The 23,897-nt window shown below is 51.5% G+C and overlaps 9 protein-coding genes across 9 annotated transcripts; 4 read left to right on the top strand and 5 right to left on the bottom strand.

Annotated features, from left to right (window-relative positions):
* Nucleotides 1–113: 113 nt before the first annotated feature.
* Nucleotides 114–743, bottom strand: BJY04DRAFT_200867 (uncharacterized protein). The gene has a single exon (XM_073712998.1). It carries the CDS (start codon nucleotides 698–700, stop codon nucleotides 128–130), a length of 573 nt encoding a protein of 190 aa, XP_073565767.1. The 5' UTR covers nucleotides 701–743; the 3' UTR covers nucleotides 114–127.
* BJY04DRAFT_200869 (MIZ zinc finger domain protein) lies at nucleotides 725–2,206 on the bottom strand. Its single transcript, XM_073712999.1, has one exon. The coding sequence runs from the start codon at nucleotides 1,726–1,728 to the stop codon at nucleotides 937–939; it is 792 nt and encodes a 263-aa protein (XP_073565768.1). The 5' UTR covers nucleotides 1,729–2,206; the 3' UTR covers nucleotides 725–936.
* A 3,282-nt stretch (nucleotides 2,207–5,488) lies between these two features.
* Nucleotides 5,489–8,661, top strand: BJY04DRAFT_223569 (putative polarized growth protein (Boi2); the record flags this gene model as incomplete). Its single annotated transcript, XM_073717732.1, has 3 exons — nucleotides 5,489–5,546; nucleotides 5,678–5,821; nucleotides 5,891–8,661. The coding sequence occupies 3 exons, from the start codon at nucleotides 5,489–5,491 to the stop codon at nucleotides 8,659–8,661; spliced, it is 2,973 nt and encodes a 990-aa protein (XP_073565769.1).
* A 555-nt stretch (nucleotides 8,662–9,216) lies between these two features.
* Nucleotides 9,217–11,958, top strand: BJY04DRAFT_210952 (uncharacterized protein; the record flags this gene model as incomplete). The annotated part of the gene is made up of 2 exons (XM_073714332.1): nucleotides 9,217–10,887; nucleotides 11,689–11,958. 2 exons carry the CDS (start codon nucleotides 9,217–9,219, stop codon nucleotides 11,956–11,958), a joined length of 1,941 nt encoding a protein of 646 aa, XP_073565770.1.
* Nucleotides 11,959–12,787: 829 nt separating this feature from the next.
* Nucleotides 12,788–15,459, bottom strand: rpdA (histone deacetylase RPD3). Its single transcript, XM_073713000.1, has 4 exons — nucleotides 14,988–15,459; nucleotides 14,630–14,930; nucleotides 14,036–14,577; nucleotides 12,788–13,986 (listed from the first exon to the last, which is right to left on the bottom strand). Exons 1-4 carry the CDS (start codon nucleotides 15,198–15,200, stop codon nucleotides 12,988–12,990), a joined length of 2,055 nt encoding a protein of 684 aa, XP_073565771.1. The 5' UTR covers nucleotides 15,201–15,459; the 3' UTR covers nucleotides 12,788–12,987.
* Nucleotides 15,460–15,583: 124 nt separating this feature from the next.
* Nucleotides 15,584–17,137, top strand: BJY04DRAFT_200883 (proteasome regulatory particle lid subunit RPN11). The gene is made up of 4 exons (XM_073713001.1): nucleotides 15,584–15,888; nucleotides 16,003–16,256; nucleotides 16,307–16,842; nucleotides 16,910–17,137. The coding sequence occupies exons 1-4, from the start codon at nucleotides 15,820–15,822 to the stop codon at nucleotides 17,056–17,058; spliced, it is 1,008 nt and encodes a 335-aa protein (XP_073565772.1). The 5' UTR covers nucleotides 15,584–15,819; the 3' UTR covers nucleotides 17,059–17,137.
* On the bottom strand, nucleotides 17,114–18,471 carry BJY04DRAFT_200884 (uncharacterized protein). The gene has a single exon (XM_073713002.1). It carries the CDS (start codon nucleotides 18,112–18,114, stop codon nucleotides 17,224–17,226), a length of 891 nt encoding a protein of 296 aa, XP_073565773.1. The 5' UTR covers nucleotides 18,115–18,471; the 3' UTR covers nucleotides 17,114–17,223.
* On the top strand, nucleotides 18,472–20,796 carry BJY04DRAFT_200885 (protein translocase subunit TIM50). The gene is made up of 3 exons (XM_073713003.1): nucleotides 18,472–19,080; nucleotides 19,140–19,865; nucleotides 19,913–20,796. The coding sequence occupies exons 1-3, from the start codon at nucleotides 18,808–18,810 to the stop codon at nucleotides 20,504–20,506; spliced, it is 1,593 nt and encodes a 530-aa protein (XP_073565774.1). The 5' UTR covers nucleotides 18,472–18,807; the 3' UTR covers nucleotides 20,507–20,796.
* Nucleotides 20,797–20,813: 17 nt separating this feature from the next.
* On the bottom strand, nucleotides 20,814–23,800 carry BJY04DRAFT_200888 (putative C6 transcription factor). Its single transcript, XM_073713004.1, has 5 exons — nucleotides 22,695–23,800; nucleotides 22,203–22,640; nucleotides 21,763–22,144; nucleotides 21,572–21,707; nucleotides 20,814–21,512 (listed from the first exon to the last, which is right to left on the bottom strand). The coding sequence occupies exons 1-5, from the start codon at nucleotides 23,387–23,389 to the stop codon at nucleotides 21,028–21,030; spliced, it is 2,136 nt and encodes a 711-aa protein (XP_073565775.1). The 5' UTR covers nucleotides 23,390–23,800; the 3' UTR covers nucleotides 20,814–21,027.
* Nucleotides 23,801–23,897: the final 97 nt, after the last annotated feature.

The following is a 23,897-nucleotide window of genomic DNA, read 5'->3' on the forward strand; positions in this document are numbered from 1 at the left end:
TAGCAAGGGTGAGGCGTAGACACGCCATATGCTGCGCTATCTGCGGTGATGGCAATCATCTCTCTGGGGGATCATATACACGCGTACACATTGGTACTTTCTCAATATGCGACTGTGAGTGGCTGTTTTACTTGATACTGTTTCCCTGCGACGTCTCGCTGGCTGGGTGTGGCTCTACATCAATTTCGCTTCTCTGCCTTCCCAAAACCCTGACGCCTTCGACAGACAGGATCAAGCTTTTGAGTCTAGGTCCCCGATACAGTTCTGGGATTATTAAGGCGGACTGGGGACATTGGGAGAGGAAGGAAGGAGAAGTGGCTGGGCAAAAATGCCAGTCAGTAGCTAGGTAGGCTTTCCATATGTGTAGAATAATATCTCTATACCCTTCCCTTCTCTTCCATCCATCAACCAACCAACGCCTTCTGCAAAAGAACAAACCCCGGATTCTGTACGTTACAGAGCAAGACGATGTGAGAGAAGGGAAAAAAAGGGTTGCCAGAGAGTTCCTCTTGACGCGCTTCCAGGTCTCGAATATGCAACTCGACGGCTTCGGGGTGAGATGAGACCATTTGTAAACATAGCGTCTGTGTGGATAATTGGCGTAGTTTTTAGATTGGAGGAGTGCTTCAGATACTTCGGCTCTCAAGGACGGAGTGAGCCTAGCTAGCGTAGCAGGTTCAAAAGGTGGCAATACGCTCATCTGAATCCAGAGATATCATATGCGGCCAAGCGAATGAATAGCAAGCACAAAAGACAAAACAATGTACAGGAAAAAACTAGGGGGTATCTCGTGCAACAACCGGAGCGCCTGTAACTGTGCAAGTGGCAATAAAGTTGACAGGGGTAAAAAAACGGGCAACGTGGCAAAAACAAATCTTCCGAAATAGTAGAAGAGAGGAAGTTAGGAAACAAAGCAAATACAATGAGAGATCTCAGTCAGTCGAGGGTGATGACCTCTGCGGGTTGACCTGTCACATCCCCGGGTATAGACGTGGAACGATCAACCTTTGGCCGCTTGTTGGATCCGCTGTCCATGGCGCTTGCTTGTCGCTTCAAAGCAGATGGCGGAAGTTGAGAAGCTCCCTTACTTGAAGACTGGACGTCGTCTTCAGTTTGTACCTCCCAAGCCCCATCTGCCTTGATTTGCAGGGTTCGAGCACCATCGCAACGGTTTGTACGTTCAAGCTCGCTGCGCACCTCAGCGAGAAACTCATCTACCACGAGGCTCTGAGGGCGAGCATCCTGACGACAGATGGGACATCTCCAGTCCGCTTCAAGGGCGGAGCGATCCCCGGATTTGAGAGCGTGGGTCTGAATGAATGTCTCATGGTCAAAGCACTCCAGATGTTCGCACTGACGACCACGCACTGGCACGACGAACAGTCGTGCAGTATATGGATCAACAAGTGAGACCCTCAGATCATCACTTACAATACATAGCTCGTCGTCTTCGGTGCTAGAGTTACGCGCAAGCCTTTCACGGATACGCTCCCGTGACTCGGCAGCAGGAAGATGCTGGATGAGAGTCTTGGCATTAGCCGGAGTAGTGAACGTGAGTACTTCTAAGGCCATGGCATAGGTGAACTCCTTTAGCTCAGCTGGGCCTAGGATGAAATGGATAGTGATGCTATTCAACCCTTCTCGCAGGGCTGTCGTAATGTCCAACGGAAGGTCCCTGCCATTGTGGAGTTTCCGCCGGGGAAAGACCTCCAAGTCATTCACAGACATATATATTGCGCAAGGCCACACAGTTTCGGCGACACACCAAGCATCTTCACTCACCTTGGTGGTTGATCGGGGTACCTTGATGCATCTGAGACGAAAGTTTTGGTCACCCTCTTTGAAGAATCGGTGTATGCGCTGACCAAGCCCTTGAGGTTGGTGAAGAGGCCGGTGTTTCAGCTGCCATTCTGTCAAATCAAAGAGCCATTTAAAGGCGCGTTTTGGTGGACACAGAGGCTCCGGATCCACGATGAATGACGTAACGTGAGGAAGCAGCTCTGTGTCTTTTTGTCCAGTGGCATCGACGGAGACGAACTGGTTGACCGGATCGCGAAGATATGCCTGGTGAATTGCAAGTCTATTTGGGTTTGGGCGTGTGTTGATTACTGGAGGAACGTTGGGCGGTGGTAGTAATAGTGTGGCAGGTCGTCGTTGCTGTGGATACTGCGGGTTCGCAGCTGGTATCAAATGGGAAGCTGGTATCTGTAGCGGACGAGGCTGCTGCTGACTAGTCCTCGGCATCTGCGTCCTTGCCTGCTGAAGATGTTGGGAATGTTGTTGGATGGGGCTTGCCTGAGAGGATACAGGCTGCGACAGAGGTGAACGTGTAGTTGCTATCAAGGGCGACGAGATAACAGCAGTCACCGGTGAAAGAAGCCCTTGGGGTCCAACGGCGCGTTGCTGAGTTTGTATTTGGAGTGTACCCTGCGGCCGAGCTCTCGGCGGCCCAGAGACATGGGGGCTTCTGGTTGACGTCGGAACAATGCCGGTAGGAGCGTGTGCCGGGGAATAAGGCCGCACAGGAGTAGGTAGGGTGATATGAGTAGTTGCTGGAGTTGCTGGTGCAGGTAAAGGCGCCAATGCAGCTTGGCTAGACGAGGGCAGTCTCAGAGATTGAGCGGCTCCTGGAGCGGCTTCCCGGCGGGGTGGCTCAACCTGTCCCATCTTAGCAATAGTGCGGTCGTAGAGGAATGCTATCCGGTCGCTCTCAATCCGCCGCTGTTCATCATTGATCTGCCCCTTCATGTATCGTTTGGTAATGTCGACATTCTGCATAAAAATATCCTGCAGGGGGCCTTCAACTCTGACATTAGGAAGCCGGCGACAGAGGCACAACCAAATACTGTACTGCAAAACGGGCGACACAACCTCGAGCGCCCTTACCATAAAATCAACCAGAGGTGGGTGTTTGGAGTTCTTCACGTTGTGTTCAAAGAGGGACCAACGGTCCGCAAGAATGACTAGGACCCGTAGAACGTGACTGTAAGCATCCTGGTATTTGCGCACTTGCAGCAGCATAGATATAGGGCAGGGAAACTCCATACACCACTTGAGGAAATCTCCAGAAACCTTGGTGTTCTCGACTAAAAGATGCTGAACAATTTCTAGACCCTTCAGCAGCTTTGGGGAAATTCCAGGTAGCGCATGAAATTGAGAAGGCGCGTAACTGCTCATACAATAGACTTGATGGAGCGCAAGGTAGAAGATATCTTGCTCTGTACAGGCATATATCAAGAGCTGCATCCGTGGGGCTTCCACTGAGTCAGACATATGCCTTGAGGTTGCTTCCAGGGCGATCTTTGCACGCATGAAAAAATCATCATCAATGGCCAGAGACTGACCGTTCGGCAAGGTTGTTGTCTGCGGCTGGAGTGGTGGCTGGAGAGGAGCAATTGGGGTTGGACGAGAATTGCTAAGGGAAGGGTATACTTCTGGGCGAGCGTGTCCTTGATGAACTGCTGCTGGGATACTGTTTCTCTCCTGTCGGTTGCTTGACGGTGGAACGGAGCCAACTCCTATCGAGGACGGGTTCTTTCGTGGACGGCCGCGTCTAGCCGGCGGTGCCTGCTGCTGGGGTGGCGACGGAAGAGCAGCGACAGAAGGACTAGGTATGAGCGAACCATTCCCTTCAATGACTGTTGAGGGACTTGTATGCGACCTGGGGGGTATGGTGGGGTCGGGCGAAGGAAGCGAAGAAGCGGACTGACGCTGCAGATGAGCTTGAAGTTGAGATTGCTGCAATTGCTGTTTATGGCGTTGCTGCAGCCGAGCGTCAACAAAATTCATGAGTTGCCCTCCCCTAGGAAGGTCAGATTGGGGGTTTGAGGCCGGAGAGCGAGTGAGCGATGGAGGTGTATCGGAGGCGGACGGCATTGGAGGAGGGGGTGGGCGGACATTCTGTGGAGCTGTGGCCGTCGGTGAGGCAACAGTAGCAGTATTATCGTTGAGTAAAGCGAGGCTCTGTTGTATAGAAGGTAAAGTTGGTAATGAACTCGGCATGCCTACCGAACGCGACGGGGGCGACGAGACGGCAGCCACCGGGGGGCTTGGAGCGGACGGGCAGTCGACGGGAGAGGAGCCACGAGAAGGGGGAGGGGGAGGGGGAGCGACTGGAGCGACAGGAGCAGCAGCAGCAAGAGGTGGAGGAATTCTCGGGGGAGCTGGAGCTGGAGCTGGAGCTGGAGCGGAGGAGGTGGTGATGGTAGAGGCGGACTTGGTGGAAGATTTAATCATGGACATCCACGATTTCCGGGCGTTGCCCAGAAAATATTTGGCGGTGGAGTTGGATTTGTTCAGATCTAAAGCGGAAGGATTCCTGGAACGCGGAGAGGAAGAAGGCCCTGGTCCTGGGGGCTGAGGCTGAGGAGGAAGATCCGGGGGGCGCCTATGAATCTGGGTATCATTGGAAGCCATGCTGGCATGGTGGATAGGCCCTTTCAATCTTCATGGAACGATAAAGGGGGGATAGAAGGAGTAATGTTTGCTTGCGATCGCAGAAGCAGGTGGAAGGGCGGGTATCTTCCTCTTTGGGATGCCTGTGAGGTCGGTGAAGCGCAGAAGAACAAAGAACCACACAGGAAAGGGAGGGGTGAATTGGTACAAAGAAGACTCTGCAGAAGAAGCTTGAGTCCAGTGCATAATAGTGGAATGACAGGAGAATAACACCAAACAAACAAGAGAGATGGTCAAAGTCAATTCACTCCGTGGGTTAGGATGGTAGCCATGAGGCATGAGCTACCTCTCCAGGTGGTGGGAGCCGCATTCAACCAGTCGATCACCACTCCAACCAGCACTACTGACGTTTTCAGGACTAACTAACTATGTCGAGTATACTATTTTAGACACATGGAGAGAGAGGAAGTGTCTGTAGAACTGAGTATACTCCGTACTGGAACTACCGATGGGACAGACCGTACAGGTAGTAAAGTAATACTACTAATGTGAAGCACTGCTGGCTCCAATCACAGATGCATCGATGAACGACAATTCAGCTTCATTTCCCCCCTTACGATACTTGCTGTCCGTCAACCTTGGAATCTCTCCTCCTCACATACATGGACATACTCCGGAGGACCTTCCTGTCCATGCGCTCTGGAATCTCAAGTCTGGAAACCTGATCCGGGCCTCGACCACCAGCAACCAGCCAGGGCACTGGAGAGGAACCATTTTGACTGACCCAGTAGTGCAGCATCATTCATCATTCATCATTCTTCCTTTTTTTTCAAAAGTCCTTTTCTCTCGTGTCTTTACTCCTCCTATCTATATCTTTCGAACTCGATTTTATCGACGGCAATCCATTGCGAAGGGAGGAATTGGTGACGGCAAGATACTCTGTGCTCTGCCCGGTGGTCCCGCTGCCTTAAATTAATCACGAGAATTCCATCGCCTCTCCCTTTCTTCTCCCCTGTTTTCAGTCGTCGTCTGTGAAGCGCTTCCCCCTCTCAGCTGCTTTACCTGGGCACTTCCCTCGGGCTGAGTGAGCATCATGGCTCTGACATCCGCGCCTCGGGGATATCGCCCAGGAGATCATCTCCTTGTTGTTCGTGAGTCTGCCTCCCATCAGTGCCGGTCGCAAAACCACTTCCCACCCCACTCTTCTGACTCTCCGCGCCTCGGCCTGTTTCCCCTCCTCTCTTGTCTTAGATCAGGCTGACACATGCAATTCGATTTATAGATGACTTTACTGCTCGCGGAGAGGATGAACTCACTTTGCGACGAGGCGAGAAAATCGAGTTGGTTGAATTGGACGATGGTTTCGGTGATGGGTGGTATCTAGGCAAGGACTTGAAGACTGAAGTGACGGGCCTTTTCCCTGGAGGTAGGTGGCTTGTATTCCCTAAGACCACCACGTCGCCTTCTGACTGACATGGTCAATTGCTATTCTTAGTCTATACCACGAAAGCTCCCAATATTCCTGTGCGTCCTCGGACCGATGGCCCAGGATCAGATGCGCTCGACCCAGATAGACATGAAGAGACAACGGCCGCCCAAGAGAACACCGTACTTGACTCTGGCAATTTGACCTCAACGCCTTTGAGCGACGATTCCACCCCGCATGCGTCCCGACACGCGAGCTTGACTGACCTTCGGGGGGCTCAAGGAACGACCGACGCCGCACCCTCCCTTCTTGTGCCAAAGCAGGAGCAGAGTCAACAACATCAGCAACAGCGGTCCAGTTCCTCCCCACTACCGAACAGCAAGATGCGGGTTGACATTCAGCAATCGATTCGGCAGTCACTTGAACCCCACTTGAATGGTCAAGATAGCCCGGTCATGAACGAGACTTTGAGCGTGATTGACGAACACATCACAGACCTAAGCACTCCTCGCCACAGTGTTAAGCCGTCCGCCGACCAGAAAACGATCAATGACTCCGCCAGTGAGTACAGTAGTCACTTGGACCACCGTATGTCTTACATTAATGGCCATGAGACCGACGAGGAGGAGGGAAACCAACCTTCTGAGGAACAGGTCCGAGGATGGGATATTGCTGAGACGATTAAACAACTGCGTGAGTTGGGCATTGATGAGAAGCACTGCGATATCTTTGAAGAGCAAGAAATCACGGGAGACGTGCTGTTGGACATGAATCAGGACTTCCTAATGATGAAGGAGTTCGAGTTCGGAGTCATGGGACGGCGATTGAAGACCTGGCATAAGATTAAAGCTTTTCAAGAAGAGACGAAGGGGTATAAGGAGCAGCAGTCATCGACCGCTCGGGGGTCGGTTGCAGCCTTCTCGACCACATCTGAAGAACGCTCGATGAGTCGCGCTGGTCAGACTGGCCCGCTGCGCCCGCGGATACCGAATTACAGAGGCTCATTCAGCGGAACCCAGCATCCGCGACTGGTCAGCAGTAGTATGCAGAGCGAAACCAGCTCCCCGATTACCCCGCAAACACCAACTGTTCCATTCATGGACCATTCCCGTCGACCGTCCGCCGCCTCGATCCGAGATATCAATCACCGGCGGCGACATTCCTCCTTAGACGCATCAAGCCGATACTCTATCGCCGGTGAAACTTCTCCCCACGTTGGGACAGCTCACGGAAAGAAAGGGTCTTTTGACCGCGGTTGGACAATGTCCCTCAGCGCACAGCGAGCGTCTCCTCGCCCAGGCACCGCATTAGGCGCTTCCAGTACCAGTTCGCATCATGCTAATGGACTAGACTCGGCCGTAGCGGATGATCTAGACCGCGGATACTTTTCGGGTCCGGAGGTAGACACGCGGACGCACCGTAATGTCCTTCAAAAGCGTGCATCGGTGGCCGGTAGCGCTCACTCGTTGCAATCAAGCGTCACTGACGAGCAGCTCCGCGCCAGTCGAAGACGATCACGGATCAGCAGTTTGGAATCAATGAATGACTCGGCACCTAATACCAGTGCGGGGACTACATATCCCGTTCCTTCCTCGAAGGGTCGGCTGCGAAGCTTGAGTACTCGGATTTCTTCCCAACAATCAGCACGTAACACAAACGCCAAGGGCTCTGGGGGTGGGTTCTTCTCCTCGTTTTCCTCGAAAGGCGGAAAGCCTGACTCAGACACGACACGCTCCCCGCAACCGCTACAGCAGATCAAAAGTGCTGCTCCGAAATTCCGACGTGCCGTCGGGCTTCGCGCGACATCCGATGCAGCTAGTAAAGGTGTCGACACGGCAGTGCCGGCGTCCCCTGTCAATGATAGCGACCCTGCCTCCACTCGAACAGGGTCGACCACACCCTCAACATCAAAGAGCTCAGAACGACATAGCACCGATGGCTCCGGAAAGGCTGCAGATAGCGGCATCTCCTTCCCGCGACCACGGCCTTCGGTGAAGACTAATGTGAAATCGAAAAAGGACACCAGTGCGTACATCCGAGGCCTTGAGAAAAAGTCACCGAAGGAGCAGATGGATGGCTGCGATTTCTCCGGCTGGATGAAAAAACGGTCCTCCAACCTGATGACGACCTGGAAACCTCGTCTTTTTGTCTTGCGCGGTCGTCGTCTGTCATACTACTACTCAGAGAATGATACAGAGGAACGGGGCTTGATTGATATTACCTCTCATCGAGTGCTCCGCGCTGACAACGATCCCATCGTCGCGCTGCATGCGACCATTACAGGTGCTACAGTTTTACCTACGTCACCCGCAGGAGGCGCCCAGCCCAACGACAGCTCGGTGACAGAAAATGGCTCTTCGTCGGAAACCAAGCGTGGTTCGCGCTCAGAGAAAGAAGGTCCATTCTTCTTCAAGCTGATTCCACCAAAGTCATCCCGCACGGTGCAATTCACAAAACCCGCAGTCCACTATTTTCAGGTTGACAGCATCAAGGAAGGTCGTCTGTGGATGGCAGCATTGATGAAGGCAACGATTGACCGTGACGACAGTCTCCCGGTCGAAACCACAAACAAACAAAGGACTATCAGTCTCAAGCAGGCCCAGCTGATGAATCAACGCCCCCCTGCTTTGATGACGGAAGGCCATGCGACAGCAGTGGACGACTCTATAGGACTCAGCACGAAGGACGAGGAGAGTTCTGGCTTGATGATCCAGGGTCTTGACATCGAACAAGTTGACTCGCCTATTGATGTAGGAGATCTCGGTCGATCCCCCCAACCGTTAGACGATGTTGATACAGGTCCGCCAGTACTACCAGATCCTGTCCACAATTCGCAGTAACCAGCGCGATTGAGACCGCTCATTATTATCTTCTACTTTCCCGTTTCGCTTCATTTCTATCCCATCTTTTCCCTCTTCTATACTTCCTTTCGGCCTGAATTCACCCCCTGGCGTTAATGTGATATACCCCCTGTTTCGGAAACGTGTTTCAACTGTCAGCATCATCCTATTTTCTTAATTTGACATGGGTTTCGCTTGGAGTGATTGGGATTTGATGAGACACTGTTGGATGACGATTTGGAAGTTGTTGGACTGTGACGAATGCAGCGAGGAAAAATGTAAGACTGCCTGATGTATGCCATTATATAGTGTAATAACGATCAGCTTGTACTCTTTGGTTTATTTTCCTATATTTTCCTCAGCACAGAAGTATGACTATAGTTAGTTATAAACAATGCCAATGATCAGCGCTTCCCCCGCCGAGCCGCCAGCAAAACTAGAACCAGGCTAGAATTCAAGCTTATTTTTCTCCCAAGTTCCCTGGTTATTTCAGAATCTCACTTGCTACACTTACTAGGTAATCTCGACCATGTCAGCTGTTATGAGACGATGACGATGTCCCTCCGGTACCTCCTCTCCCGCCTCCTCAGCGGCCTCCTCCCGCTCGCCCTCACCACCACCGTCTACCTCTACCTCTACCCCATCTTCTCCGGCTGCGCATTTCCTCTCCCCCAAAGCAACTCACGAGATGCCTCATCACACCCCAGTGCATTCCTTCATACCCTCCGCCACCACCTTACATCGCAATCGCAGACTCCCCCAGAAACAGACGCAGCAATCTTCCGTCTCCTCGTCCTCGCAGATCCCCAGCTCGAAGGCGACAGTTCCCTTCCTCGACCCGAGAATGAACTCCCCGCTAGACTACAGAAACACTGGGATGATATTTTAGCCTCAATAGGCAACGCGACGTACCCCGTACACGCAGACGTGCTCAACACCATCTCGACCGCTTCCCAAATACTGGTCTCCGAGGACCTTCCGCGCGCGTTTGTGGCCGCACGGAAACGACTGGATTTGCTAGGGAACGACTATTATCTCGCGCATATTTATCGCACATTACATTGGTGGTCGAGGCCGACCCATGTTACGGTTTTGGGCGATTTGATTGGAAGTCAGTGGGTGTCTGATGAGGAGTTCCAGCGGAGGGGGGAGAGGTACTGGGAGCGTGTGTTTGCGGGTGGAGAGAGGGTTAGCGATGACTTAACCCAGAATGGAGAGGCGGGTTACACTGCGGTGGATCAGGGTAGGGAGAAAGGAGAAGTAGAAGAATCACTACTCCTCCCGTCGTCACCAGATTGGGCACACAAGATCATCAACGTCGTTGGGAACCACGACATTGGATACGCTGGCGACGCGAGTGAAAAGCGCCTCGAGCGGTTCGAGCGTGTGTTTGGCCGCGCGAATTGGGATATTCGATTCCAGCACCCCATCGTACAGACTGAGCAAGGCCATATTACACCCACATTACACGTTATCAACCTGAACAGCCTAACGCTCGACGGCCCGCCGTTCTCCCAGGACATACAAAGCCACAGCTACGCATATATCAATGATATCATTTCCCACCGATCATACCCCGTCGAGGACCGGAATACCTTCACGCTCCTCCTTACGCATCTCCCGCTTCACAAGGCAGAGGGTGTCTGCACGGATGGACCATACTTCACGTTCTTCGATGCAGATGATGAGTCTGAGAATCAGAGGTATAAGGCTGGCGGGCTAAGGGAGCAAAATCATCTGAGTGAGCATGTTAGTGTTCAGGGGGTTCTGCAGGGGATCTTTGGGATGAGTGGTGACAAGGGCGCACCGGTCGGTGGGCGAGGTCGGAATGGATTGATTCTGACCGGACATGATCATACGGGATGTGATGTTGTTCATTCCTTACCTGAAGCACCACCAGTTGCCTCGGTCACCAACGAGGATAAGGATGCGCTAGAATTTACCAAAGCCGAGATCGAAACAAAAGAACCCCGAATATGGACCGCAACCCGCTACACGCCAGAACAATCTGACCAGAAGACTATCCCCTCAATCCGCGAAATCACCCTCCGCTCCATGATGGGCGAGTACGGTGGAAACGCAGGCTTGCTATCTCTCTGGTTCGATATTGACGCCCGGGAATGGCAGTATGCCATACAGATGTGCCCCGCCGGTGTGCAGCACATATGGTGGGCGGTTCATGTGATCGATCTCATTACGGGTATTGTTGTGACATTATACATTATCGTACGGATCTTCGGAAGGTCAAAGAAGACGGCTGTCAGTCGGGAGAAGAAGAGACAATGATCAAGCGTTACTGTAAGATTTGCGGATCTGATGTTGGAACTTGCATGGTTCAGATATGTATGTACGATACGGGTCGGTTCTGGTTTTCTTTGTATATGTTGTCTTGGGAAAGGTGGGGTCATAGATTGGCTATAATAGAGGGGTTCATGATACTCAGGAGTTTCACTGAAGTAAAGTTCCGTTAAATCTCTGCGACCTTTTCAACGTCGATAAAAAAAATAGCCATCAAGAGCTAGATATTGGATGGGATGCCGCATGAGAGACCATTTACAGCCGACTCCACAATATAATCCCCTTACGCAGTACACAGAAAGACGAACCAGAATTGGCTAGACATGTCTGTCATTCGTTGAACTACGGTTCGTAATTCATACGGGCCGAGGAAGGAAACACAATGAAGAGGTTGGAAAGAGTTATCAAGGTCTTTTTCATTTTGTAGGAAGCCCGCTGGTATTCATTCTAACACATCCCAATTCCGAAAACCCGTTTACATAACGACACCGGAGTTGGAGGCGATACGCTGGAAGCATACTATTAGTATCTGACCGGATGAAGAAAATGGTGGTCAGGCGGAGCACTCACAGGCCAAAGCTCAGCAGCCTCCTTTCCAACGGGACCGGTAATGGCAGAACCCTTCATCTCACCCTTGGCGTTGACGATCTAGACCATTGTTAGCATCCAACCTTTTATAGTTTACGAGTCTTCTTCTTCTAAAGAGCTCCTTATCGAGTACAAGTGTAGGGAACGTACAACACCGGCATTGTCCTCGAAGTAGAGGTAGATGCCGTCGGGACGGCGCCAGGGCTTGCTCTGGCGGACAACGACAGCGGGCATGACCTTCTTACGGAGCTCGGGCTTTCCCTTCTTGACGGTGGCCATGACCATGTCTCCGACACCGGCGGCGGGGAGGCGGTTGAGACGCGCACCAATGCCCTTGACGGAGATGATGTACAGGTTGCGGGCTCCGGAGTTGTCGCAGCAGTTGAGCACGGCGCCGCTATAAGTTGTTAGTTTCATGTTCTCGTGGTTCGCTCGTATTGAGTGTTATTTGAAAGCGATTTGAGAGCGAGTGTAGCGGGGACAAGTTGAAAGATCGGATCCGATGTTCAAGGTTCACCAGTCGAGGGAATTTGGAAGGCACTGGATTGGAGTTTGACGGTTGGAACGTACCAAGGCAGACCGAGCGTCATCTTCAGCTTGTTGCCGGCAACACCACGACTATGAAAAAAAAAAGTGGTTAGCAGACTGTTCGTCAATATTTAAACCAGCAAAATCTCGAGTCGCAATCCCGAGTCGATCATATTCCTCCAACAGTGCGCTATCGACGGCGATGATTCTAAACGTCCATGCACAGTCTTCTCCTGCTTAACCATTCCCCCTCTTGCTTCTTCATTCACGCGTCCGTCCTTTCCCATCGTGATTGCGGCATCTCAAAAGTCGAACCATCGGCACCATCGAAATCGAAATCGAAATCCACCGCAAACCAGAAACAAAATCAAGAACTCACCCTCTCTTTGAAGACATCTTGGCTGTGTATTCGCGTTAGGTGTCGGATAACGGTTTGGCGAAGGGAGGCGACGAGAGTCGAGAGGCTTTGGACGATTCTCAATTCAGGTCTCCTCAGTGCTTCTCGCTTAGTGCGGCCAAAATCTTGGCGGTGTGCTTTCATTGGTTGCTGCTAGGTGGATGCTGAGCCCTAAGGCTTTGCTGTTTTGGGCCGCCCATCCTGAGTCAGCATGCTGTAATTACTCCGCATACCTACGCTGCTCTACCTACCTACCTACCTACTAGGTACTCTCAACTTCTCGAAATGCAGTTCGGGCCTAGTATTACCATAGCTGCAAGAATACCATCGAAATCTAGCACATAAATATTCATCACGAGGCTCAGATAAGCAGTATAGCACAAGAATACAGAAAAAGAAAGAGTGAGCCCCCCTAAAAGCCATGCATTAGATACCCCATAGTTTGACCAAACACCATGCCCGTTGCGCCAGGAAACCGAGTGCAAACGCCGCTGCAGTCACGTTGCGCTTGTTCCTCACTCCCCGCGATGCTGTGTCTCTGCACCTGGCTCTTGAGGTTTAGATGTTTCTTGCTCTGCCTTGACCGCGGGCGATTGCTCAGGAGCTTCAGGAGCTCTGTCTTTGCTCTCTGCTGTCACTGTTCCTGAGGCTTCGGCGCTCTTCGCAACCTCTGGCTCTTTCTCCTTCTCGCCAGCCTCATGCTCGGACGGTGCGCTGGTTTGTAGTGCAGACTCTGTCACGATGTTGTCTGCAGCGGATGTTGCTTCCGTTGGTTTATCCGTTGGCTCGCTTGGGATTGCCAATTTTCCCTGTTCTGTCTCAGTCACAGCGTTGTCTGCATCCTCCATGGCTACATCGTCATCTGCAATCCTCGAAAATTCCGGCCTTGAGATAGGAGCAGAGGTGGGAGCTATCTCTTTCGCATCAATGGCCATCTCGCTAGGCTCTCCGACGGATCCATTATCGGCCCTCGATGGAGGTTCAGCGGCGGATGACGTTCCTTGAGCTTCAGAATCAACCTCGTGCTCGGGAGCCTCCATCATTCTGGCATCGCCGCCAACGTCTATGTCGTCATCAGGGACCGAAGAAGCGTCTTGAGGGGTAGCCATCCCGCTTTCGATACCAGAATCGGCGAGGTCTAGACGGTAGTTTGTTTGATTGCGCCGCTTCAGGTGGGCCGGTTTGCGGCTGACTCCATTGGCGGCAGCCTCGTCCTCGTCCTCGCTGTCGCTGAGCTCGCCCGGCTTCTCAATGTATGAATCGAAGCGCCGCTTTGTGAACCGTTTGTCTTTGTTTTCGTCCTCGTCCAGGTCGTCCAGGATTGCCTCGGCCTCATCATCCATGCCATCAACCAAGGACTCGCGAGGGACGTCGGTCATCTGCACAGAAGGTGCAAATGCTGTTCGCTTCAGGTTCTCAACCACCTGTGTTCGAATCTTATCCAAATACTCTCTTGTGTTGGCGTTGTCCATGTTTGAGGGGCGCACATCCAACTCGTAATCTGGAGCAAAGTACTGTCTTGTATAAGCATATCAAGCGGCAGTCAAACGGCGGGAGACTCACTTCATAATAATCGTTGTAAGGAAGATCCGATCCAAGAGTATCACCAACAAGAATACCTGTCTCAAAGGCCCATGTCCGTGCAACATTTCGCATAGTGTATCCACCACCTCCAAGAATGAGCGTTGGCAAGTTAAAGCTTTTCACGTAATTAACGCAGTTGGCGTGGCCCCGCATGCTGAGATTGAAGCAGCCCAAGCGATCACCTGAGAGACTATCACCGCCGCATTGAAGGACAACAGCCTCTGGACGATACCAGTCCATCACGCTCTTGATGACAGGCTCAAAGATGCTCTTGTATGAGACATCATCAATACCATCACGGAGTGGAAAGTTAACAGCATAGTATTTCCCTGTTCCGACACCAATATCTCGCAACTCTCCTGTTCCGGGGAAGTACTCGCCGTACTTGTGAAATGAGACTGTCATGACGCGGTCGGTAGTGTAAAACGCTTCTTCAACACCGTCACCGTGATGAACATCAATATCAATATACAAAACTCGCTGCTTGAAGCGGAGCAACTCAAGAATACCAAGAACGATATCTGGTGGTTCTGTCAGCAGGACGGGGTACGACAGAGGAGAACCTCAGCTTACCATTGACGTAGCAGAATCCACTAGCTTCACTCTTCTTTGCGTGATGAAGACCACCAGCCCAGTTCACAGCAATGTCGCATTTATTCCGGTTGAGCCGTGCCGCACCCTCCATGCTACCACCGGCACTGATACCGCAGAACTCGAAAAGACCGTCAAAAACGGGACAATCGTCACCGACATTGTATTTGCTTTGTTCCTTCGCATACGCCTCCATATTGTCGGGCGTCACTTTGGAGAGGAAGTCGATATATTCATCGGTGTGGAACTGGGTCATTTCAAACTTAGAGGCGGGTTTCGCACGCTGCAAGATTCAGCGGTTAGCAACTATTGCGCACGGGGTAGTTTGACGGTCACTCACATAAATCTCCATCTTCTTGTATAGACTGTAGTTCATCACCAAGCTGTGTGTCATTCTGATGCGATGAGGCTTCATTGGATGCCCCGATACATATGCATAGTTGCCCACATCAGAGTCGTAGAAATAAGCGACCCTTTTGCTGCGGTCACTAGCACCGTTGAGGTTGATAGGGTCAAGAGGAGGCCCCGCAGGCCCTGAAGTCCCTGAAGCCATGGAGACGGGTGATTTATGGAAGAAAGGCGACAGACAATTCGATCTCAAAAAGCAATAGTGATATCTTAAAGCGTGCGGTGTTTTCTCGGCGACGAGACGAGAGGTTAGACCGTAAAATAGTAGGGTTTATGGAGTTGGGGAGATCAACGATTTGTCAAGTTTATACAGACCGGATTGTCCGTCAAAAAGGAAGATTAATAAGTATACATCAGAGAAATTGAAGCATTGAGAAAGGACGAAGTGGATGAGAATCTACTCCGGCTGGAGAGACGAAGGGGAGAGGCCGAGCGACAGGCGGCAAAGAACCAACGGAGCTGCCCTCACCGCCTTCGTCAGCCTCTCAGCGTGTGAGGACGGAGGAAGCTCAAGACTCAAAGTTGTCTCATCACGGCATCCATCTCAACCAACTCACGCCTCATTCGATCCCCTTCCCTCAGCTTCGTCCTTTCTTCTTGCCCTCTGCAACGTCTTATCTTGACTTGCGCGCTCTTTATTTTCCATCTCACTCTCATTTCTTCCCTGGCGCCGCTCAACCTTTACAGTCCTTCTAGAGCTTCTATCGTGATAGTGGTCTAGTTTACGATTTCACGCATCCTTGTTTTAGACATCATCTACAGCCATGGATAGGCTTACTCGAATGATTCAAGCCGCCCAGGGCATGGGAATGGGCGCCTCTGCTCCTGGTGGCGTAAGTTTGAGCTTCCGACCTAGCACGAGTCCCTCCGACAGCTGTCAGCTATGATGTAGCAGCCGTTTTAGTACGAACATTGTCTCGGCATACGCTGACATCGCGATGCTATAGGATACCCCTGGCCTTCTTGATAACTGCGAAACCGTCCACATCTCATCCCTCGCCCTCCTGAAGATGTTAAGGCATGGTCGAGCAGGTGTGCCTATGGAAGTCATGGGTCTGATGCTGGGTGAATTTGTGGATGAATATACAGTCCGGGTGACCGATGTGTTTGCGATGCCTCAAAGTGGTACGGGTGTTAGTGTCGAAGCCGTTGATCCTGTCTTCCAAACCAAGATGATGGACATGCTCCGGCAAACGGGACGGTAAGCTTCGCATTGCTATGACCATCAGAATCCTGCTTATACATCTATAGACCGGAACCCGTCGTCGGCTGGTACCACTCACATCCTGGATTCGGATGCTGGCTTTCTTCCGTTGATATCAACACGCAGCAATCGTTCGAACAGCTTACTCCCCGTGCCGTCGCTGTCGTCGTCGATCCCATCCAGTCCGTGAAAGGCAAGGTCGTTATTGACGCCTTCCGACTCATCCAGCCACAGACCGTCGTCATGGGTCAAGAACCTCGTCAGACCACATCGAACTTGGGCCACCTAAATAAGCCATCAATCCAGGCTCTTATTCACGGTCTCAACAGGCACTACTATAGCATTGCTATCAACTATCGCAAGACAGGGCTGGAGGAGAATATGTTGATGAACTTGCACAAGCACGTTTGGACCGAGGCTTTGAACATGAACGACTTTCATGACGAATGCGAACACAACACCGAGCGTATGAAGCAGCTCGTCACACTGGCTGAAGGCTACGAGAAGAGAGTGAAGGAGGAGACAGAGCTTACTAAGGAGCAATTGAAAACGAGATATGTCGGAAAGGTTGACCCTAAGAAACGTGAGTTTCTGACTTTGCTTTTTCTTTCACATGCTTTACGGCTTTCGCTGACGATCTTTCGCTGCAGACATTGAAGATATGAGCCAACAGTTAATTGAGGACAACATTGTTGCTGTCTCACGACAGATGATCGACAAGGAGGCCTCAGTGGCACGGCAATCGAACGGCAAGGAGTCCCAGAATGGCACCGGCATGGAGGTAGACGAAGAGTTGTAGTGGATTAGTGCCTTATATTATCAGAAGATGGCTATAACTACTGATTCATGAATACATAACTTCTCAACCGCATACAAAACACCTAGTTGAATCTGATTTGTAATTGTAATGCTCCGGTAAATAATACTTTATATCTATACATCTCTATTGGCTCGATTGAGTGGTTTACCTGACCTCTTCAAGAAGAGCAGAGCTCATTGTCGTGACAGGCTTGCGGAGCCCCAGTCCATAGACAGCTTTATCGGCAATCATATCTTCCTTATCATAGTCGGTCCATTTTCGCTGTGGACCCCACACGACCTTTTTACCTGCTGTCCGCGTCTCATGCAGCAGTCGCCTCATCAAGGACCCATTCTTCGTGACGGACGGGTTTCCATCGAATTCCACGTATACCAGGTTCGGCAGCCTTTCCAGCACTTGTTTCAACAAATCGCCTGCAAAGTCTTGGTAGAAGTTGTTGCTAATGCGAAAGCCCTCAATCGAGGGATGACTCGGATCCATCTCGATGAATATCTTTAGAAGTTGGAGGCGTGTCATTTCTTCCAAGCCAAGTTGTTTAGTGACCTTCCAGTGTTTCGGTGGGTTTGTCCAGCTGGATCCGAGGATCAACTCGATTGTACCAATGTGACGCCGATATCTGCTGGGTATGCCAATGATCGTAGGCATTCGAGAATAATCTTGAATATAGAAGACGCGAAATGCTTGCGTTGAGTAGAAGTAATCGGCCGCTTCATTGTGCATCTGTTTCGAAACGAGGAATAGAGCGAGCCGATAGGCTAGAGGGGAGCGCGCGGGGTTCTTCGCTGAAGCCCCTACACTGCCGTTACCTTTCAGCGGTCTGTTGCGGCGCGGGGTGAAAAGTGCATAGTGATAGATGTGCAAACGGATCTCGGCGGGGAGGTCGAAGAAGCGAAACGGTTCCAGCGGCCAGGCGTAGCTTTCTTCATCCTCGGACTCTTCCTTCTCTTCGTCTGCGACTTCGAGCTTAGCTCCCTCAGCTTCCTGCGGATCCGCAAAGCGTACCCTCTTCAAGGGTTCTATAAGAGCGTCGGCCATTGGGACAGGCTGAAGGACTGCGGTCTAAATGATATACGTGGGATGATACGAAGATTTGAACAAAAGGCCGTCTGATAGGCGAGTTTGATGGTCTAAATCATGCCATTATTGCATTAAACTGACGTCGACAGAAACAGGATGATACGCTCTCACGCGGCAATAAGCACCAGCACATCAGCTGTCATCGAGCGAAGAGAAAAATGAGGATTGTGTCCCACTAACGGGGCTGCAGCTGCACAAGAAATCTTCGCTGCGGCTCTTGGGTGTGGGATTCATCGGTCTTCCCAGCTAATACAACCCGGCATGCATGAGAAAAATAGCCTGAAGGGTCAAATTTGTGGACTGGGTTTCAACTTTCAAAATTGGAGAAAAAAGAAAAAGAGATCAAAGCTTCGGTGGGCGGCGGATCCTTATATTGTGCCAGGAAGTGCGTGGATAGTCTGCCACGGCCGCCGTAGTTAGCAGGGAAGCCGATGATGAAACTTCAACTTTTACCTGGCAGTGACCTACCTGACCTCGAGCTCGATCACCTTATCTTGCTTCAACCACGACACTCGCACTTTCGCTCATTCGCCACCTGGTCGATCCCCTTTTGCGAGCGACTTTGCTTCCCCTGGCTAGAGTTGACGCTCTCGCTTTTGCAGTGCTTGATTGCACTGTTCCCTTTACTACTACACGCCTATCTATTACACCATGCTTCGCCGTGCCATCCTGCCTCTGACGAGGCCGAGCGGCCTTGTCTCCACCCCCCGTCTGCCTGCCATTCCAGTCTCACATTCGCGACGGTACGCGAAGAACAGCAGGCCGAAGCCCGCCTACAAGCTTCCCAATTCCGCCAAATCCTCCAAGCCCACCAACCCTTCTCCGTCAGAACAGAAAGAACCCTTTGCCGCGGAGCAAGCGGAGTTTGAGACGAAAGCAGACCCCAAGGTCAACACTGCAAACACCACATCACAACCCGATGCTGTAAGTCAAAAGTCAAAAGACTACCACTCACAATAGGTCTAACCGAGATATACGAGCAGGAATCCACCCCAACCCAACCCAAACAACAACCTCAGAAGCCGCTTCCCGATCTAACACAGGGTATTCCGTCCACTCTCTTCGCAGAAATGGAGGCCCGCTCCAAGAAGACCGGCTCAGGACCATTGAACCTTACCGAGGATCCTTCTCGATTTGATGAAGAGTACACTGATGACGGCCGTGGTGATATTCCCAAGAGCGGCTATGAATCTTCTCTCGATCGCAAACGCGCCCGCATGGCCAACCTGATGTACGCTCTTTTCTTGCTCGGGGGTGTTGGTGCAGTCGCTTATCTGGGACGGAACTGGGATACAATTGAAGAGGAGAATGCCCACCCTGATATCCCATCTGGCTGGGGCTTCGGTCTTTGGTATAACCGTGCCAAGGCCCGTTTGAACGACCTTACAAGCTACTACAAAGATCCTGCCTTTCCCAAGTTGTTGCCGGATGATGATCCCGAACTCCGCCAACCTTACACTCTCGTCCTCAGTTTGGAAGATTTGCTTGTGCACGGCGAATGGAGCCGTGAGCATGGATGGCGAATTGCCAAGCGACCTGGAGTCGACTACTTCCTGCGCTATCTCAACCAGTACTACGAACTCGTCCTCTTCACCAGTGTGCCTAGCATGATGGCCGATCAGGTGCTCCGCAAGCTCGACCCCTACCGCATCATCCGCTGGCCACTGTTCAGGGAGGCTACCAGGTACAAGGACGGCGAGTATATCAAGGTATGTTCTTATCTTTCTGAAATCACGCAGGTGTCTAACGTTGTCAGGATCTCTCTTACCTCAACCGTGATCTGTCAAAGGTCATACTGATCGATACCAAGGAGGAGCACGCTCGTCTACAGCCTGAAAATGCCATTGTTCTCCCCAAGTGGGACGGAGATCCAAAGGACAAGACTCTCGTTGCGCTGATTCCCTTCCTGGAGTACCTCGCCGGTATGGGCGTTGATGATGTTCGCACTGTCCTCAAATCTTTCGAAGGTCAATCCATTCCCGTAGAGTTCGCCAAGCGTGAGAAGGCCATGCGCGAACGATTCGAGAAGGAACTCGCCGAAGAGCAAAAGAAACGACCTAAGATTGGCATGGGCAGCCTAGCCTCCGCTCTCGGCCTGAAGTCCCAACGCACCCTTGACGGTGAACAATCCCCCTCGGCCGGTCTCCAGGAGGGCAAAATGCTCTGGGATCAAATTCGCGAGCGCGGCCAGAAGAACTACGAGGCGATCGACAAGGAGATCCGCGAGAACGGAGAGAGGTGGCTGGCCGAGATGGCTGCTGAAGAGGAGAAGCTCCGCCAGGAGCAGATGGACAGCATGAAGGGCTCGTTGACCGGTTTCTTCGGCGCTTCCTCGCCCAAGAAGGACTAAACAAATAGTCATTCTTGAGCGTTAATAACACTTGCTATTTAGCGGACAGGGGGAAAGAGTACCCTATACAATGTCTTCGCTCTCTCCCCTCTCTGGATTTTTAATGTGTGTGTTCGTCTATCTGAAGATGCTTTGTCTTTTTCACTTCCCGGGTGGGTGTATTACTTAAATAGAGGGTTTATTGTTTCTTCTTGGCTACTACCTATCGTTACTGAGCAGCATGGGGTGGGGTGACTGTAAAATAGCATACTGATCATTAATGTTGTATAAATGAAATATCCAAAATTTTGCTTCTGTCCCATATCTAATAATGGGAATATATTTCTATTCTAAGTATCTTGTTATTGTTGAAAAGATCCGTACACACTGCTCGAACCGTAACTGGGGTATATATATATAAGTACTCGTATCCACCCAATCTTCAAACCTTCTGATCTCACCTTCATAGTAGGTACCTGTTAAGAGATCCCTTTCCTCCTGCCCATCAAATATGCAGCCTGATTTAGTACCCAAGATAACGTTCACGTAAGGTTCACATCCTGGAAAACAGAAACATCCCAAATCCCCGTCATATCGAACGGAAACCCATCCATGGTCCCAAACGTCCCTGAGATCGACATCATATCATCCACAATATCATTATTCGTCTGCGTTTCAGGCAGCGAAATCGATATTGCTGCTGGGTTCACCAGCCCTCGACTCGCCGTATCTGGGGGTCCCATTGAACCATTGACCCCCGCTCCATTCCCTAACCCTGATGCATCTCCGTTGTTGGTAGATGCTGCAATGTTGTTGTTTGCGCCTGGCGGGAGGCGGTTGAGGATGCGTTCGCAGTGGTCTAGACACATGTCTGCGACGTCCCAGTCGTATTCTTCGCGGACGCGGCGGAGGATGGCGCGGAAAGATTCGACGTTTGAGAGGCAGGTGCGGGCGACTTCGGGGTCGGAGGTTTCGAATGCGCAGCGGACGAGGAGGGTTGCTGTTGAGGTTAGGTGGAAGGCGCTGTCTGGGAGGGGTCAGTTATGGAGCTCGGTGATATGGTTGAGATTTAAGAGGGGTGCATACAGGGTAGCCAGAATTCCTTAAAGTTTTCTGCGCGGAGGGAGGAGATAAACTGGACGATTTCTTCGGCTCCTTTACGGCATTCTGTTTGGAAATAGCGGCGGGCCTCGGGCAGGTCTGTTTCGGAGTTGTTCACATCCTGTTTTTAGAGTTTCGTTAGATTTGGGTGTACAGTCTTGGAACGGCGGTCCTACATTGAGCTCGACTCTTCCCACGAGCAACTTCACGGCCAAGAAGGCTAACTGAAGGCTGCATATACCGGCTATCCGGTCCTCTGTGGGGTCTAGAGGGGATCTTAGCCAGTCCGGAAGAGTATCTTCCCAAACATCTAGGTCTGTCCGAATCTGTCGAATCTTTTTTGTTGTTTCGCGGGGTAACCGCAGCTGGAGTCCATAAACGAGAGGAAGGAGCTCGCCTAGGATCTCGCTCAATCTGCATAGTGCGATGTGACAGTGCGCTGCTCTGACCCGTTCAGGAGAACGCAGAGCTGGTGGTACTAGAACCTCCACTGTTGGTAAAGGCACGTCGTACTGGTTTCTGGCAATCTGTGGGGGTACACCATGTCCAAAGCTCCCCCTTTATTCATTACGATATTAGCAGTTGTTTATTGGAAGGAGGTTTGGCTTTGACTGACCAGCGATCATGAATAACAACAGCCCACCAGAGGCGAACACGCTGATTCTGCTCTTGCCGAGATAGTTTCCAGTTGCTGGGGTCCCTGTTCAATCCCAGACAATGCGCTAGAGATACCATACGCCCAGAACTGATGGCATTGCCCGTCATAGAGAAGATAGGCCGTCCCGTCAGATCGATAAGGGCAGCACTAATAGTAGATAGCCCCGGGGCAGAGAACTCTTCGTGAAGAGCTGCGACAGTCAAATTCACAGCGTACCTGACATCCGGTTTCGGATGACAGGCAAGTTTAGGAGTGTGCTTCCAATGAACTAATGACATAGAATAAACTTGGCATAGAAGAGATGCTGGCGGTTCTCCAGGCGAGTCGGAAACATAAGCTTCCCAGAATGCCTCGCCGTCGAAGATAGGGAATGCTGCGTTGAAACGATCTAAGAATCTGATATTGCAGAGTCAGCATAAGATAGATCGGGTCGGTCGATTAGGAGCGTACAGTCTGACTAGGTCGTCCTTAAAGGGTCCAAGAATTTGCTCCAATATCTCCTTCTGGTTCTCTCCTGGTGGTATCCCAACACGCATACCCTGCCTCCGCCGAGACACTGTGGTGTAAAGAATGGGTTTCCTAGGGTCATTCGAGTAAACATTGTATGGGTGACTCTTTGGCTCCACCGACTTGTTGGACCTGTGTCCGGGCATGTACTGCTCGATAACGTTTGCATCGTCAGCCACTACTGGGCCGACAATGAATACGGATTCGTTCTGGGGGTCTTCAACCCCGTGTCGCCTGGGCTCACTTGCCCGACTGGGTATGGCCGATTCGGACCGCCTAACATCAGATAGTCCTTCACCTCGACGAGAAATATGAGATGGTGATGCGGTTTCCGAAGCACGCTTGCGTTTTTGTCCCGTTTGGTAGCCCTCTCCGACGGGGTCGGAATGCCATACGGTAGACTCCTGGCCCGAAGCCGGCGCCTCACCATTGTTTTCCTCCTGATAATGACAGTCCGCACCTTGTACTCGACAAAGCAGACAGGATTGACCAGGAATATCTACCGTACATCTAGATTTGCGCTTCCGACACAGATCACAGGCACGAACCTTGTGTGACCGGTAGGGTCGTGCCCCGGCGTTCAATGCCGGGGAGGGGGTTTTCGGGTTAGGATTAGGTTTGACAGCTGCAGGAGGCATGTTGTGCCCTGACTATGCCAAGTCAAAGGTCCAGCACTGTTGCATGGACTGAAGGGGTGCTGATTGATGGTGATGCACGTGACTCACCCGCTTGCGGGGGAGTATCCGATGCTATTCGCAGGCAGTGGGAGGCTTGAGAGCGGAAATTTGTACTGTACGACTGGATCTTTGTGATCTGCAGGCGAAACAGATAAGGATGATAGCAGGATAGCTTTATCTCCGGGCTAGAACACTCAGCAGGGCTTCTTTTTTTCTTCTTCCTCAGGCCGAGACAGATTGATTGAGCGCACCAATTGCGGAGTCAGATTGTCCACCGGTCATTGACAATGGTGAGCCCACCAGCTCGGAATTGACGAACGGAAGGTCTGTCTGTACTCTGATCACCAACCGGCAACAACAGCGGTGTCTCTTTTCTTTTTTCCTTGGCTTCTGGTTCGCAACGCTCTTATCGCTGGGTAGAGAGACCGCCCACTGAGTGCTGTGGGGAAGTGCTGACTCATTCTTTCTG

Source organism: Aspergillus karnatakaensis (genome assembly GCF_047715665.1).
Source record: "Aspergillus karnatakaensis strain CBS 102800 unplaced genomic scaffold BJY04scaffold_74, whole genome shotgun sequence".
NCBI lineage: Eukaryota > Fungi > Ascomycota > Eurotiomycetes > Eurotiales > Aspergillaceae > Aspergillus > Aspergillus karnatakaensis.